Source organism: Gorilla gorilla, chromosome 2, assembly GCF_029281585.2.
Source record: "Gorilla gorilla gorilla isolate KB3781 chromosome 2, NHGRI_mGorGor1-v2.1_pri, whole genome shotgun sequence".
Classification (NCBI taxonomy): domain Eukaryota; kingdom Metazoa; phylum Chordata; class Mammalia; order Primates; family Hominidae; genus Gorilla; species Gorilla gorilla.
In genome coordinates, this window is record NC_086017.1 from 66,037,035 (window position 1) to 66,052,999 (window position 15,965).

The 15,965-nt window shown below is 39.0% G+C and overlaps 1 protein-coding gene across 6 annotated transcripts in view; it reads right to left on the reverse strand.

Annotated features, from left to right (window-relative positions):
* The window catches only part of ERC2 (ELKS/RAB6-interacting/CAST family member 2), a 971,230-nt gene that overhangs the window by 672,208 nt on the left and 283,057 nt on the right, over nt 1–15,965 (reverse strand). For all 6 annotated transcript variants that reach the window (XM_055383002.2, XM_055383001.2, XM_055383000.2 and 3 more), the window contains exon 4: nt 2,410–2,484. In XM_055383002.2, coding sequence (XP_055238977.2) covers nt 2,410–2,484 — 75 coding nt within the window. The remainder of the gene's footprint in view (nt 1–2,409; nt 2,485–15,965) is intronic.

Here is a 15,965-nt window from a genome sequence, read left to right on the forward strand (position 1 = left end):
GATTACAGGCTTGAGCCAATGCACCTGGCCAAGAAATCTCTTCTTAATTTTAAATTCTGTCAAGGCACTAGATGACGCTGATGTTTACCCAGGGCTAAAATACAACAGGGTCTCAAGTTCCACTCACTAGGCTTAAGGGTCAGTTCGATTTGGTAGTCAACTCTAAAGCCTGTACAATATGAGCTTCCAATATTCCCACCAATTTCACAGGGGTGTAATGTACAAAATCAGATGAGATCACAGCCTCCAGCCTGAGCTATACACATGGCTGGGATGACCCTCCACCAGCTGCCTCCCTAACTCAATTTAGGTATGTTGAGGATAGATGTTAATGGGACCCAGACTTCTCTGTTGACAAGACAGAAGGCAGTGCTTTTGTAAGTTAATAGGCATCCAAAAAGACAACAGAAAAACTTGAGGATCCGTTTCCGTTTCCTGAAAATTATATTGCTCTTCATTTGTCCTAAAAATACAAATGCCTCATGCCTACAAATTAGCAACACTGGCACCCATGAAAGGAGAACTCTAGGCTCAATTTAGTGATAATAAGTGGATATGAATTTGCCCTAGAATTCAAGTTTCTCTGCCTTCCCATGTAGATGACCTGAGTTTTTTATTTATAATTTTTTTATAATAAAACATAATGCTAAAAACAACAAACTAGGATCAAACAGATTTTTCTACTTTAAAAAGTCACAAAAAAAGGTACCAATTGTCTTTGTATGGAGACATTTACCAGGAAACTACCCACCACATTAGAAGAGATGTTGCTCCTGTTTTTTCCAAAGGCCTTGGAAACTCACTCTTTTTTTTTTTTTCTTAAATGATAATTTGGAAATAGATTGTATATACATTCTCTTCTCCATTACTATTTGTGCTGACTGGGAAGGTGGGTGTGGAGGTGGGTGGAAGAGGGACTGAGTCACCCTTCGCAAAAAAAAAAAAAAAAAAAAATCAAGTCTTTTGTCCTTTTGTCTTTTCATTTTTCCTCTTTTTCTTTTTTTAAAGCCTTAACCAAGTATCAGGTTTGATTCCAATGTGAAGTGAGGATAAACTCTGAATTATGAACCACTGGCCTACCATTCCCCAGTGTAGAATGTTCAGTTTCTTTTCAAAATGTTTAAATTATATAAGTTTAAAACAACTGATGAGCCAGGGTTAATAATTATTGTTTAATCCTATTGGCATTTGGTCCCTTCAAAGATATTTTTCAAACCCATATGCTACAAATACATTATGAGTGCCTTGACTCATGTAACCTCATTTAGGGGACACATAGTTTTAAAGCAAATGACCTATATTATTTTCACAAAAATCCACTTGGATGAACAAATTGTCATTGAATAAGAAAAACAATCCCTACTCAGATTGCACATGCCAAGAATTCAAGAGCTCGTATTAGTTTCTTTTCCCTCAAAACTTGGGAATTTGGGGGCAGATAATTCAAAATCATATGCTGCAAGAAGGATTGAGAAGACTCATTATCCTATCAGCAAGCTTTAGAATTCTCTTGCAGGCCCATGGTGACCAGCAAACTCCCTGAGTTTTAAACTTGAGCGTGGAATTTTCAGATTGCAAACATCTTGGTTATGAACTTATTGTTTCTTAATGGAACACATTAAATCAAGAATTATTTATTATTGAGATAAATACTTTACTATTTGCATCCTTCTGGCAAAAACTGTAAATAAAAAGATTTTAAATTTCTAGATACTAGCAAAGAAATGGAGTTTCATTTAGACCAGTTTCTTAATCACAGATCATGGCTTGGTCATGCTCATTTATTTCATGATTCCTTAAACGCCCTAAATCCTCTCAGAAGGATTTTTCTATTCCTTTAAATAGTGTATATCTCTATGCCTGCACAGCTAAATAGGATACTTTACAAGTACTTAGTAAAGTGTTATTACTTCCAGACTTGGTTAGGAGAAAATACTGGGGTCACAAGAAAGTATCATTTTTTGAAAAGTAAATTTTGCTGATAGCATTATTTTAATTATTAACAATACCACTGCATGTAAAATAACTTCCCTTTGCCAACTCTTAATTTCTCAAAGATGCTTTTTATTGTGATGTGAATAGGAGGAAAAGAATTATTGTAGTTTAAAAATTTTACTTTTAAAACACACACAAAACCTCCCTAGGATTAGACATGCTTTGAAAAGGAACCCAGCTCCTTTCAGCCAATGGATTCTTGAGCCCTTTATTCTTTTGCCCAGAAAAGGCATCCTAATTAAAGGACCAATACATTAAATGTGCCCAGGAAGGTAAAAAAAATCCAGAAGTAAAGCATCCAGCAGGGTGCCTAGAGAAAAACACAAGGTTCATTTCATGTTTATATTAGGCACCACCAAGTTAGAACAAACTCCCAAGGCATAACTGTTTCTGACAAAAGTGCACAGTTCCTACCTTCATTTCGATGACAGTCTGGAGAGCCTTCGTCTTGGCTGGCTCCGGCTGAAGTTGGCTTCTACGGTGCAATTCCTGGGGAGGAACACGATAGAAATAAGCCTGACGGTTCATCCTTCCGTTACACCACAACCTTTACACAGGTACTACACAGCCTGCTGGGTCCTGGTTCCCCTTGCACAGACATAAACAAGCCACAGGTGTCTCTTCCCCCACACTCTTTAGCATCCCTCCTGCCTGGAGCCTGCGTTCCGGTGAAAAGCTCCTGGCACATGCGCTATTTCTGAAACTTCCATCAATAATTAATGTCAACTGTGACAAAGCCAGCAAGTAATCATAGTCCAAATACTGTTCAACACTGGGGCTGATGCCCAGCCATCAAATCATAATTTACTAAATTACATTACTCTGTGCTCCCAATACAAACACAGCAAGGAAACAGAGGAAAGAAAATGACTAACGTGGTTGCAAATCCGCTGCACGCATGGCATTTTGCTACCGAGGCAGGTTTGAAATGAGCAGTTTAAAACCATTTCAGTACAACTGTGTCACTTTTGAGAGTGATCTGATGAAACCCTGTGAATCTCTTGCTTCCGAATTTACAGTTTCAGTCCTTGTTTAAAATCACATCTGTGGGTGATATATTTATGTATCATGATGCCAAGAAATTAAAATTGGCATTAGTATCAACAGTGTTAGAGGGGAGAAAAAATTGTTAAAGCCAGATGTGGACCCAAAAACCCCTGGAACGATGATGAACATTTCTTTAGGTAAAAAGCAAACAACATAATTACAACTTTTATCTTGAAGGTCACTTTTTATATGCTTCTCCTCAAAAGAACAGTTCTGTTGAGACTTTGAAAAGTTGTCTTAGCAGAAGAGAAGAGATAAGGACAATGTGTGTTCAGATCACACTTGGATTTTCTTAACTATCAACAGTTTTAGGAGAGTGAGCAATGGCAGGAGTAATCAAAAGTGCTCACACATACCCATGCTGGTGATTCAGGTCACCTATGGAATAATTCTATCAATACTTACTTCTGCTTCCACAAAAATCAATTTAGAGTCAACATGGGGTAGTTCTAGACTTTCAGAACCACTGGATCACAAACATTTACTTTTTTAAAAAAAGGAGTTAAAAAAGAGGATCAATATCATTTCTAGCTTTCTGCAAGTAAAGGCATTTAAAATTAACTCTACCTCCACCATTATCATCTACTATCACTGTCACTTCAAAAAGATAGGACATGGGATCAGGTGTGGTGGCTCACGCCTGTAATACCAACACTTTGGGAGGCCGAGGTGGGTGGATCATGAGGTCAGAAGATTGAGACCATCCTGGCCAACATGGTGAAACCCCGTCTCTACTAAAAACACGAAAATTAGCTGGGCATAGTGGCGTGTGCCTGTAATCCCAGCTACTTGGGAGGCTGAGGCAGGAGAATCCCTTGAACCAGGGAAACAGAGATTGCAGTGAGCCGAGATCATGCCACTGCACCCCAGCCTGGTGATGGAACGAGACTCTGTCTAAAAAAAAAAAAAAAAGATAGGACATGTTAATGTAAAAGCTGTCAGAACACTCAAGACACACAATAAAAGATAGTCCTATCCAGGATAAGATAAGCAGGCAATCTTTTGCCCACATCCTATTATGCTGTTCTTATTATATTTGCCAGTGGCCCAAGAAATCTTACAGGTGGACCATAGGGCACATGTCCAAGGACCAGTGTGGGGGAGTTAATGCTACAGCTCTGGACCAGGAAACTGAAAAGAATATTTTCTTCTCAAACTCATCACTGGCACAAATCAGCAACCCTGTACAAAGCTCTTTCTCAACCTCCAATTTGAGAACTATACTTCTTAACTATTCAAAATGCTCTCACATCAGTCAGGATATTTTTTCCCCTAACATATCCCTGGGAAGGGATGAAGTCAACCATTACCAAACATTTATGAATACAGAAACAGAAAGAGACCCTGTGTCCCTCTAGAGGCACTGGACTGCAATCATCTGGCAACACTACCATTTTTGGACTCTCTGGAAATGGCAGAGATTTTCTGAAGGAAAGACCCTAAAGGCAGCTGTCCTTTATTGAGCATCTGTGATGTCCCTAGCGCTGCTCGTCTCATTCAAGCCTCAGCACTACCAAATGAAGAAGATGTTATATGTGGTGAGTACAGTGGGCTGCTGGAAATTAAAAAACCTGCACCCCCATGGCCAATATCAAGTTACCCAAGTGGCACCCCTGAATGCAGACTTGGGAAGGGAGACACAATAGCACCCCCATTGTATGGTATTTTCTACCACACAGACACAATAAATGTAACAACCTCAAGATCTTAGATAATAGTAAAGTGTAATAAGAAATTAGGAAATTATGAGTTTTTAATATAATTTATTTAATTGTGAGTTTGTACATTTAATTTGTAACATTAGTTATTAGAACAAATTTCCAATCAATTTGGAGTCAATGTGATGGTTTTTTTCCAGCTTTCATGGGTCACTACAATCCAGTGCCAACACAGCATTGGGTGGATCCCATGAGATTTCAACTTCCACAAAGAAAAAATCTACTTGGTCCTCAACATTACTTCCAAGATTGCTGGAGTTCACTGGACCAATAAAAACTCATGGACAAGAAAACACAAAGTAAGTCACTTGTCAGAGTTTCTCTTAGTAAGTGTTAGAAGAAATTCATTTCATAGATCACCCATTCTGATACCAGGTGGCATCAAAATCATCTTATTAAAAGCCAGGAATGCAATTCATAATAATTTCACACCATAACCAATCCTAGTTCCAGAATAAAAATTATAACTTGAGGAGAGAGGTTAAGCTTGTATAAAACAAGGAAAAATAATGAAGAAGCGACTAAGCAACACAGTGAAAATAAAAACCATAGGTAAAGGCAGGTGCTGTTGTAATTTCTGCCAAACACGAAAACATTGTCAAGGGTAAACATGCAATAAAAAAGCTAAACTTGTAGCAACAGTTATGCAATAATGGAAACAGAGTTCTCTTTGTTATAATTATACAAATTATAATACAAACCAGCTAAAAATCCTGATTGGGCCCTTACCCTCTGTGTCACTCCTTTAAAAATAAAATAAAATCTCCAATTACCCAAGAATTGTAATTTTCTTAATTACAATATTTTTCAATCCTGACTTCATAGATTCTGAGGCTCATCTTGATTCCTAAGGTGTCAGGTAAATGAAAATTGTAATCTATATCCAGACAACATGGACTATCTGAAAATCCCATCTCAAACACTTCACCTATCTTTGAGATTTGGGATTATTATAATACTCACTCTGTGGCAGAGGACCAGTTGCCCAAGGAAGGTTTGTGCGCCTCTTCCATACTATAGAGTTGTTGCTAGGAGGCCCCACAACCACTACCTAGGTGGGGCCATGGGACTTATTTCCGTCCAGTGGAATGTGGTTAGAAATGAGCAATGCAATCAATTTTCATAAAAACTTCCTAACTAGTCCTCAACTCTCCCTCTTTTTCTATCTACTAGCTAGAAGTGAAGGACTTCAATATCCAAGAAGATGGTGTAGCCTCAAAATAGAAAAAGCCCACACTTCTGAAACATCATTTGAAAGGCTGCTGAAGACCTACATCGCATGGTGATATGAAATAAAAATAAACTTCTATTAAGTTAAGCCTATGAGCTTTCAGGCTTTATCTACAGAGATCTCAGCTCTCTCTGCTTTAAGAACTGCAATGGCTACAAGGCAAATTAATACCTTATTAGTCCTGTATTGTTTGTTGCTTTTGAATCACCAAAGTGATTTTAACATGTGATTGCTTGCCAAATTTTCTAAACAGACAGTAGGATGAATTGGTTGCTGGAGGCTCCAACTGCCCGTAACCATCTGAGCGATGCACCCATTATGCACTAATCCTAAACAACTAATGAATTTCCCCAGGGGCATTTGATGTCCTCTCATACAGGTATGAATGAGTATAAGATTTAACTTACTGTGATAGTTTTCACATGACAGTGTTATTAAATCATGAAGTGCAATGGTACTTAAACTTTTCTGAGTCACAGATCTCTGTAAAAATCAAACAGGAGGAGTGGATTCTTTCTGGAAATGGACACAAAAGCACATGCAAGCAAAATGGTGTGCACCATGTCAGCTAGTTCACAGAGCCTGGATCAGCACCCCAGAAGTTTACCTTTGAGCCAGACTTTGGGCTGAGAACCACTTATTGAGAGGAAAGAGCACTGTACTAGAAGCCAAAAGTCAGGAGCCTGCAGTCCCAGCCTGAGACTTTGGGTATGCTGCTTCCCCTCTCTGATCAGCAGAATCAGGAGCTTTATGAATTGGTTTCTAATGCTCTTCCAGCTCTGAAATTATCCAGATTTTTAATAAACAGCTGACTCTGAAATGAGGACCTCCAGCTGGTATTTCTAGTCCCACCTATTCTCACTTTTAAAAACAACAGAAAAAAATAAGAGAAGAAAATTGGCGGCATCACAAAATTTAACATCTCACTGTGACATCAAACCCCACATTATATATTTTCCTGTAATTTCATGACAAGGTTGGCTTTAGCTAGTGCAAAATTGCTAGCTCCTTCAGCTGATCAACATAAAAGTACATGAAGAGCCTAGAATTTTGAGCATGAAATCTCAAGTGGTTCATCAGAATGATACTTCTTGGCATTAATGAGAGTCTAGAGTCTAGTGGGTTAATCTGGATGGACACTAGCTTCCAAGATGAACCTGTCAGAATAATGTTCACACACGCCACATACTTTCTTCAACAGACCAAATAATAATAACAACAAGTAAAAATTTAAGTTTCATTCCAAAGGTAATTATTACATTTATCTGGCCTTTTCCCATTATTGTTCTGTAAATCTATTACTGTATAACAAACCACCCCAAACTTAATGGCATCAGACCACCACCACTGTATTATGTTCATGAATTCTAGGTCAGTTTCTTGCACAAGAGCAAGTAAACTACATGGCCTTTTATTACCTAACCTTGAAAGTCCTATAGCACCACTTCTGTCATGCTCTTTTGAAGCAGTCACAAGCCTGCTTCCTAAAGGAAGGAGTGCCAAAGAATTTGAAGCCATGTTTTAAAATTGCCACTATTATGGACCAACACCAGTTGGAGGAATCAATAGGAAAGGAACACTAAAATCTCAAACATCAACTCATGTCAGTCTTAAGACATGGGAGATTCAGATATTCAAATAATAATTTGATACAGGGAATACAAGAAGTACAGCAGTGAACCAAACAGACCAATATCCCAGCCTTCATAGTTGTTTTTTTTTTTTTAATTCCAGATTCCAGTGGAGGAAAAGGCACGATAATTTTAAAAGGAGACTAAACCATATCGTTATAAATGTTATAAAGGAAAATAAATCAGAGAAGTAGAATGGGAAATACTAGGGAGGCACGGATCAATTACAACTTCCAACAGGATAGTCAGAGAAAGCTTCATGAAAAGGTGACGCTTAAGCAAAGATCTAAAGCACGGGTGTCCAATCTTTTGGCTTTCCTAAGCCACAGTGAAAGAAGAAGAATTGTCTTGGGCCACACATAAAAGTTGATGAGCTAAAAAAAAAAAAAAAAGTCACAAAAAAACTCATAATGTTTTAAGAAAATTTATGAATTTGTGTTGGGCTGCATTCAAAGCCATCGTGGTGGCATGCAGCCCATAGACCACTGACTGGACAAGCTTCATCTAAAGGAAACGAGGGAACAAGCTGCGTAGATATTCCAGGCAGAGAGAACAGTGAAGGCTAAGTGTGTGGCTGAAGTTGCATGAGGGATGGGGTAAGTAGAAAGCCAAAGAAGTGCAGGGGTGGGTGGGAATGAGAGGATGAGCTCCACATTTGGAGTTTGTCGTGAGAACATTGATTTTACTCTGAGAAAAATGGGAAGACATTGGAAGGTCTGAGCAAAGGCAAACCATGACATGAGGCACTTTCTTAAAGGATTACTCCCAATGTTGTATTGCAGCATGGTTTCGGGGTGGTGGTGATAAGGACAGACCCATCAGAGCTAGTTAGAGGTAACTGGAATAACTCTTGCAAGGCATGATAGAACCTTGGACCATGGTAGCAGAGTGGAGGCAAGGAGAAAAAGTTGAGTTTAGATATGTTTTGAACATGAGGTGGACTTGGCTTCCTGATAGATTGCCTGAGGACTAAAGAGAGAAGCAAAAGATGGCTCCAAGCCTCTTAGCCTGAACAACAGGAAGAATGGAAGTGGACCACCAAGACAGGGAAGATTGGGAAGGAAAGGTGGGAGTTATGGGAACTAAGAGTTTTGGTTTTGTATGTGTTAAGTTTGTAATGATATTAGACATTTAAGTGAAGGTGCTGAGTAGGTGATTAAATAGATGAGTCTAGATTTGAGGGGAGAAGTAAGAACTACAATGACAACTTTGGGATCAGTGAATAGACAGTATTTAAAACCTAGATGAATCAACTAGGGACTGAGCATAGAAAGAAGAGAGATCAGAGTATTGAGGACATGGGTACTCCAAGAATGAGGGGTCAGGAAGTCAGGAGCAAGCAGCAAAGGAGCCTGAGAAGGACAGCTAGTGAAGTAGGAAGAGAATGAGGAGCACGGCCTCCTGGAGATCAAGTGAAGCAGCTGTGTCCATAATGAGAGCGTGGCCATCATATCAATTGCTACTGAGAGATCAATAGGATGAAGCTAGAGAATTGACCACTGGACTTAGTCAAGGTCATTAGTGACCTCATCTAGAGCAGTTTGGGGGATGGCAGGAGTGAAAGTCTAACTAGAATGTGCTGTGGAAGAACAGGAGGAGAGAAAAGCCTCAGGTTACTATATTTGCACAGTGGGCTATTTAACCAATCATTCATTTTGTCAAAACTCTGCTTTAGATTTGTACACCCAAGTTCATAGCTGCATTATCCCAATAACAAAAAGGTAGAAGCAACCCAAATGTCCATAGATGAATGAATGATAAACAAAATGCCATGTAAACATACAATGGAATATTATTCAGCCATAAAAGGACGGAAATTTTAATGCCTGCTACAACATGGATAGACCTCAAGGACATTATGTTAAGTGAAATAAGCCAGACAAATACCGCATGATCTCACCTATGATAGGTATCTAGAGTAGACAAACTTATCGAAATAGAAAGTGAAATGGTGCTTGCCAGGGGTGGTGATAGGCAGAAATGAGGAGTTGTGTAATGGGTACAGAGTTTCAGTTTTGCAGGATGAAAAAGTCCTAGAGATTGGTTGTACAACAATGTAAATATGCTTAACACTATTGAACTGTACATTTAAAAGTGGTTAAGACAGTAAATTTTATATCATGTGTATTTTACCACAATTAAAAGTTTTTCTAAAACAGAAACAGAAATTGTTGAAGACCCACAACCGTTCCCATCTCTATCCTTTCGGAGAGTAACCATCATCTTGAAGTTGGTGTCATCTTTTTCATGCATGTTTTTGTGCTTTCATTATGTATGTATGTCCTCATAAATAACATAAAGCTAACAATACAGTACGCTATTTTTTAACTTACAGAAATACCAGCTGTCTATTGCACAAAGCTTTTTTGCATTTTGGGTTTTACCCAACAATACTTATGTTTTCAAACTTTATCAATGATATTAAATAAGTAATTCTATAAATAAGTGTTTCCTACTCTTTTTTCCATTACAAACAGTGTTTCAATAAACCTCTCAGTACATGGAGGCGTGGAGAATCAAGTGTGTTTTAGGTATCTTAAATGCGCAATAATTCTCTTCTTTCTAAAACATACTGTTATTTCTGTTTGGAATAATACTCCACCCTTTTATTCCCTTTTGTCTACAGAGGTTATCAAACTACAGCCCACAGACCAAATCCAGCCCACCATCTCTTCTGGTAAATAAAGTTTTATTGGAACACTGCTATGCGCATTGATTTCCACATTATTTATGGCTGCTTTCATGCTGCAATGGCAGAGCTGAGTGGTTGTGACAGAGAACATATGGCCCTGCAAAGCTGAAAATAGTTACGATCTGGCCCTTTATAGAAAAGTTTGTCAACCCTTGGTCTAGGATATCTTCAAAACTCATACTAGCCAATCTCAGGAAAAAGAGTTACTCCTCAGGTGGTAGTTTAAAACATGTCCACAAATTCTTCAACATTCTCTTTATAAAGTGAAGCCTAAATGTCTTCTCCTTCACTGTAGACTGGACTCAGTAACTCACTTCTAACAAATAGAATAAGGTGGAAGTGACATGTTTGACTTCTGAGGCCTAGGCTTAAAAGAAATTATGGCTTCTTTCTTGCTCATATTCTTGGATCACTTGTTTTGGTAGATGGCAGCTGCCACATCACGAGGATATCAAGACATCCTATGGTGAGGCCCGTGTGACAGGAAACTGAGGCCTCCTGCCAAAAGCCCTGCGAATGGGCCATCAAAAAAGTGGATCATCCAATCCCATTCAAGCCTTCAGATGACTGCGGCCCTGTCCAACGGCCTGATTGCAACCTCATGAGGGGCACTGGGCCAGAACTACCCAGCTAAGCAACTCCCAAATTCCTGACCTACAGAGTCTGTGAGATAATAAAGGTTTGTTGTTTTAAGCCATTAAATTTGGGGTAATGTGTTATGCAGCCATATATTGCAAATATATCACAGGAAGGTCAACAGCTGACCCTCTAGACTAGTCTAACATTCCATACCCTCATGTACAGTCTCATAGCATTGTGTACGTTTCCTCCATGTCATTGAACATGGCCACAATTTTACACTAATTTATAAAATTAATTAATCCATGTCTGTGTATATCATGGAGTGGTAAACTCCATGAGCACAGTGACTCTATGCCCATTACATGCTCAGTAATTAACACAGTGCCTGCCAACAGTAGGAGCTCAACAAACACTGATGGATTGATTAAATGAAACTGTACAAATGACACTGTATGTATAAGCCTGGAAGTCCTACAGTACTTTCGACCAAAAGGAGTCTGCTGTGAAGGATGATAATAACTAACAGTTACTTACACATTGCTATGTGCTAAGCACTCTTTTAAGTATTTAATAAATATTAATGTGTTCAATCCCCAAAATAACCTCCCTAAGTAGGTATTATCACCATTTTATTATCACCATTTTTCACTTGAAGAAACAGAAACAGAGAAGTTATTAACTTACTCAAGAAAACCTTACTGAACTGTACTGCAGAAATTTATCCCAGGCAGTCTGACTCCAGAGCCACTGCTCCTAATTGCCTCCCTACACTGCCCCCGTTTCACCACTTGGCTTTGAGTTGATATTTGAAGTTGACACCTCCATTGGCTTCTTTCATTATAGGCACTTCCCTATTTCTCCTTTGATTCAGTCTCATTTCCCATTCTTTTCTTCAGTATTTGAAAATGAAAGAATTTTATCATAACAGCAGTTGTCTGAGACCAATGTCCATATTAGATATTAAAACTTAAAAGGCAAACATGGTTGGCACACAGAAGAAGTGGGGCAAAAAAAAAAAAACACAATTACTTTCAAATTTTAATAACCTTCTCAATCTTTGACCAATCAAGCGTTTATAAATAATAACCTAAAATATTTACGTAATAGAATTAATAAGCCTAAATTAATAGACAGTTACACTGAACTTTGGATCCAATAACCTCCATTTCAAGACTCAATGGAATATTTAAAGATTGACCCCATACCAGGCCACCAAGGAAAACCTCAGATGGATTCCAAAAGGCAAAAGTTAATATACAGGCTACATTCTTTGTCCATACACAATAAAGCAAGAAGTTAAAAATAAAAGTTGAAAATAAAACCTCACTATTTGGAAAATAAAGCTCATAAAATCTTTAAATTTATCCTCTAGAGTGAGATCCTGTCCTCTCCACTTACTAGGTGCATGACCTTGGGCAAGTTACTGGATTTTCTCTAATACTCAGTTTCCTCATGGATGTCACAGGTATTTCATCGCGTAGAGAAGTTGGGATAAATATATGGACTGACACACAGCATATAATCATCATTGAAATGTATCCTTATGACTGTTTTTGCTCTTTAATGATTATCAGTGTTCCCGACAGCACATTAAAGAAGGCAGTCTGGCAGAATGCCTTCCCTGCCTCTTTGTTCTGTGCTCTGACATTGGCTAGCATTAATACACTGTCACTGGGTCTAATTGAATAATTTTCATTTAGCAAAAATCCACTATTAGCCAGGTAGGACACACAGAGAATCCCTGCCTTCACGGAGCTTATGTTCTAGTGCATGCATTCTCAATGAGGGCGACATCATGCCTAGAGGATTTGGGGAACAGCAAGTTTCCCAGGGTTGTTGGAGTGGAAAGAATGCTGAGGAGAATGCTGAGAGATGAGATCCAAGAGGTAAGGGCTGCAGAGGGGGCAGAATGTATTAGCCCATATATAAAGATATATATAAAAATATCTTTATATTCTTATAAAGATATTTGTCATACACAGAAGGCTTCAAATTCTACAGAGACAGGGAAACAGTTTCTATGGAAATAGATAAATACAGTAGGAAGTTATTAGTAAATTATTTTTCAGCTGTCACAAGTAAATGGACATTTGGGAGCCTAAAACTATGCTATCTGAATCTCTGTGCATGTACATTTTTCTTTAATTTGTCTTAATGGATAATGTGCTCCTTTTGCTGAATCTGCATTAAAGACTTTTTCACAGATTCATCTTGGTCCTTTAGATGTTATGGTCCTGGAAACCATAGAAATTAATAGAATGAAATTCTATTAATATTTGGCCAGTTGTGTTATGTTAGCAATGTCATAGGGAGAAACAATAAAATTTAGTTATGTAGTTCAATAATTATCGGACACCTAACACATGTTAAGCAATGCAGAGACAGCAAAGATAAATGAAACACCATCCTAGGTCTCAAGGAACTTGACTGTCTAATGGAAAAGGGAATATATTTCCTGGAATATAAGACCACAGATGTTAATTTCAACAATAATAACAGCAGCTATAACTTACACAATGATTATCATATGTAAAGCCCCATGCTTCCCATCTAGTGCCTGATTTGCTCTGCACAGCATTCCACCACATAGGACTTACCGCCCCACGGAAAAGGTGCAGCCACTCAGACTGAGAGAGTTAGGTAACATACCCAAGATTGCAAGGGTGGTAAGACCTGAGAGTACAAGCACGGTCAGTCTGAGGTCTAAACTCGCTCTTTTAATTACTAACATAACACTTGGTTTATATTGCTATCTGCAGTTGCTTCATCCTCTGCAAACATCTAGTATTTAGGGATCTAAATCTGACTCTTGGTTTGTTTCTCAGTTCCCTGATAGAACCCCACTCATTTTGAATGACATGCTATGAGAGAGAATGCAAAATAAGCATCCAGGCCTGATGAGGGAAGAACGGCTTTGGAAAACCTCATGGAAGAGTACATGTGGGTGATTAATCTTCAACCAGCTTTGCACTACTCTGTTGGACTCCATTTCTGAGCTAAAATACACCTCCCTGAACCTTATATGCACTGGCCTTTGTCCCTCTCATTTGGGGACATAAAGAACAAATTGGGCCAATCTCCCACTGTGACAGCTTTCTAGTCCAAAGTTTTTCTTACTAAAGAATCATTATTATATTTCTTACATGACAGAGTGTCCTGATCACTCACCTCAGCCTATGCATCTCATCTCATCTGATCTCAGAAGCTAAGCAATATTGGGCCTGGTTAGTACTGGGGTGAGAGAGCAGCTGGAAAAACTGGGTGCTATAGGCTTTGAGTGCAGAGGCAAGAACCACGGGGTATTATTCCCATACTTTAAAACCTCATGGATTTCCCAGCTGGATTTTAAAACTGCAATGGACCAGTGGCTCCATCTTACCTTCCTTGTTACCTATTTGAACATTATATTCATCTGTAACTGTTATCCTATGCCTCTACCACCATTATCTATTGAGAGCAGATAACTTGTTTCTCTCATTTTGCAAGCCCACTAAAAGAGGGAAATTGTGTCCCCAGGAGTGGTATTTAATGGATTATACCCAGAGCCTCATCCATACATAAGCGATTTAGACAATGGGACTTTTGAACTGATGAGATTTAGATGAGATTTTGGACTGAGTTGATGCTGCAATGGGATGAGAGCTTTGAAGATCTGGGATGAGGTGAATGTATTTATTACTTTGGAGGAATGTGAATCTTTGGGAGTCAGAGGGTGAAATGTAGTGGGCAGAATAAAAAAGAAGTCCACTTTCTATTTCTAAAACTTACTAATATGTTACATTATATGGCAAAAGAGGCTTTGTATTTGTAATTAAGATTACAGACATTAAAATAGGGAGATTATCCTGGATAATCTGGGTGAGTGCAATCTAATCACATGTGCCTTTTAAAAGCTGAGAACTTTCTCTGGCTGGAGGCAGAGAGAGATGCGGCAGATGAGGATGTCAGAGAGATCCTCAGTGTGAGAAGGATTTGATGTGTCATTGCTGATTCTGAGATGTAGGGGCCACATCATGTTCAAAGACCATAGGAAGCCTCTAAGGGCTCAGGGTGGCCCCCAGCTGATGACCAACAAGGAAATCAGGACCTTGGACCTACAAATGCAAGGAAGTGGCTTTGGCCAACCACCTAAATGATTTGAAAGCATATACATCTCAAGAACCTTAAAAAAAAAAAAAAAAAAAAGAGCACAGCCCTGATGATACTTAATTTTGACCTTGTAGAACTTGAAGCAAAAAATCTAGTTGAGTTGTGCTATACCAGGATACTTCTGACCTGTGAGCTAATAAATCTGTGTTGTTTAAGCTGCTAAACATGTGGTAATTTGTCATGGCTGCAATAGAAAACTAATATTGAATGGCAAATCTCTCCTTTGCACTCCTCTGTTGGAGAGTTTTTTTTCTGCATTGAGGGGAAATAAATTCCCCCGAAGCTTCCATACACTGGCCTTTGTTCTACTCATTCAAGGGCATAAAGAACAAATCAGGTTCATCTCCGATGATAACAGTATCCAAGTCCAATGTCTTTCTTACTACAGGATCCTTTTGTTGTTGTTGGTTTTGTTTGTTTGTTTGTTTTGTTTTGTTTTTGAGACAGAGTTTCGCTCTTGTTGCCCAGGCTGGAGCGCAATGGTGTGATCTCAGCTCACTGCAACCTCTGCCCTCTGCCTCCTGGGTTCAGGTGATTCTCCTGCCTCAGCCTCCTGAGTAGCTGGGATTACACGTGCCTGCCACCATGCCTGGCTAATTTTTGTATTTTTAATAGAGACAGGGTTTCACCATGTTGGCGAGACTGGTCATGAACTCTTGACCTCAGATGATCTGCCCACCTCGGCCTCCCAAAGTGCTGGGATTACAGGCATGAGCCACCGCACCCGGCCAGTCCTACTGTTTCTTATATGGCATGATATCTGGTGCTATTAGCAACCCCTGGGTCACTTACCTTAGTCTACTTCTATATGTCAGGTTGAATTCCTGAGAAGCAGAGCCTGAGACAGGGACTTTCATGCAAGTGGTTTATTAAGAGAGGGCTCTTCAGGAAAGCTTTAAGGGAGGGAAAGATGCCATATA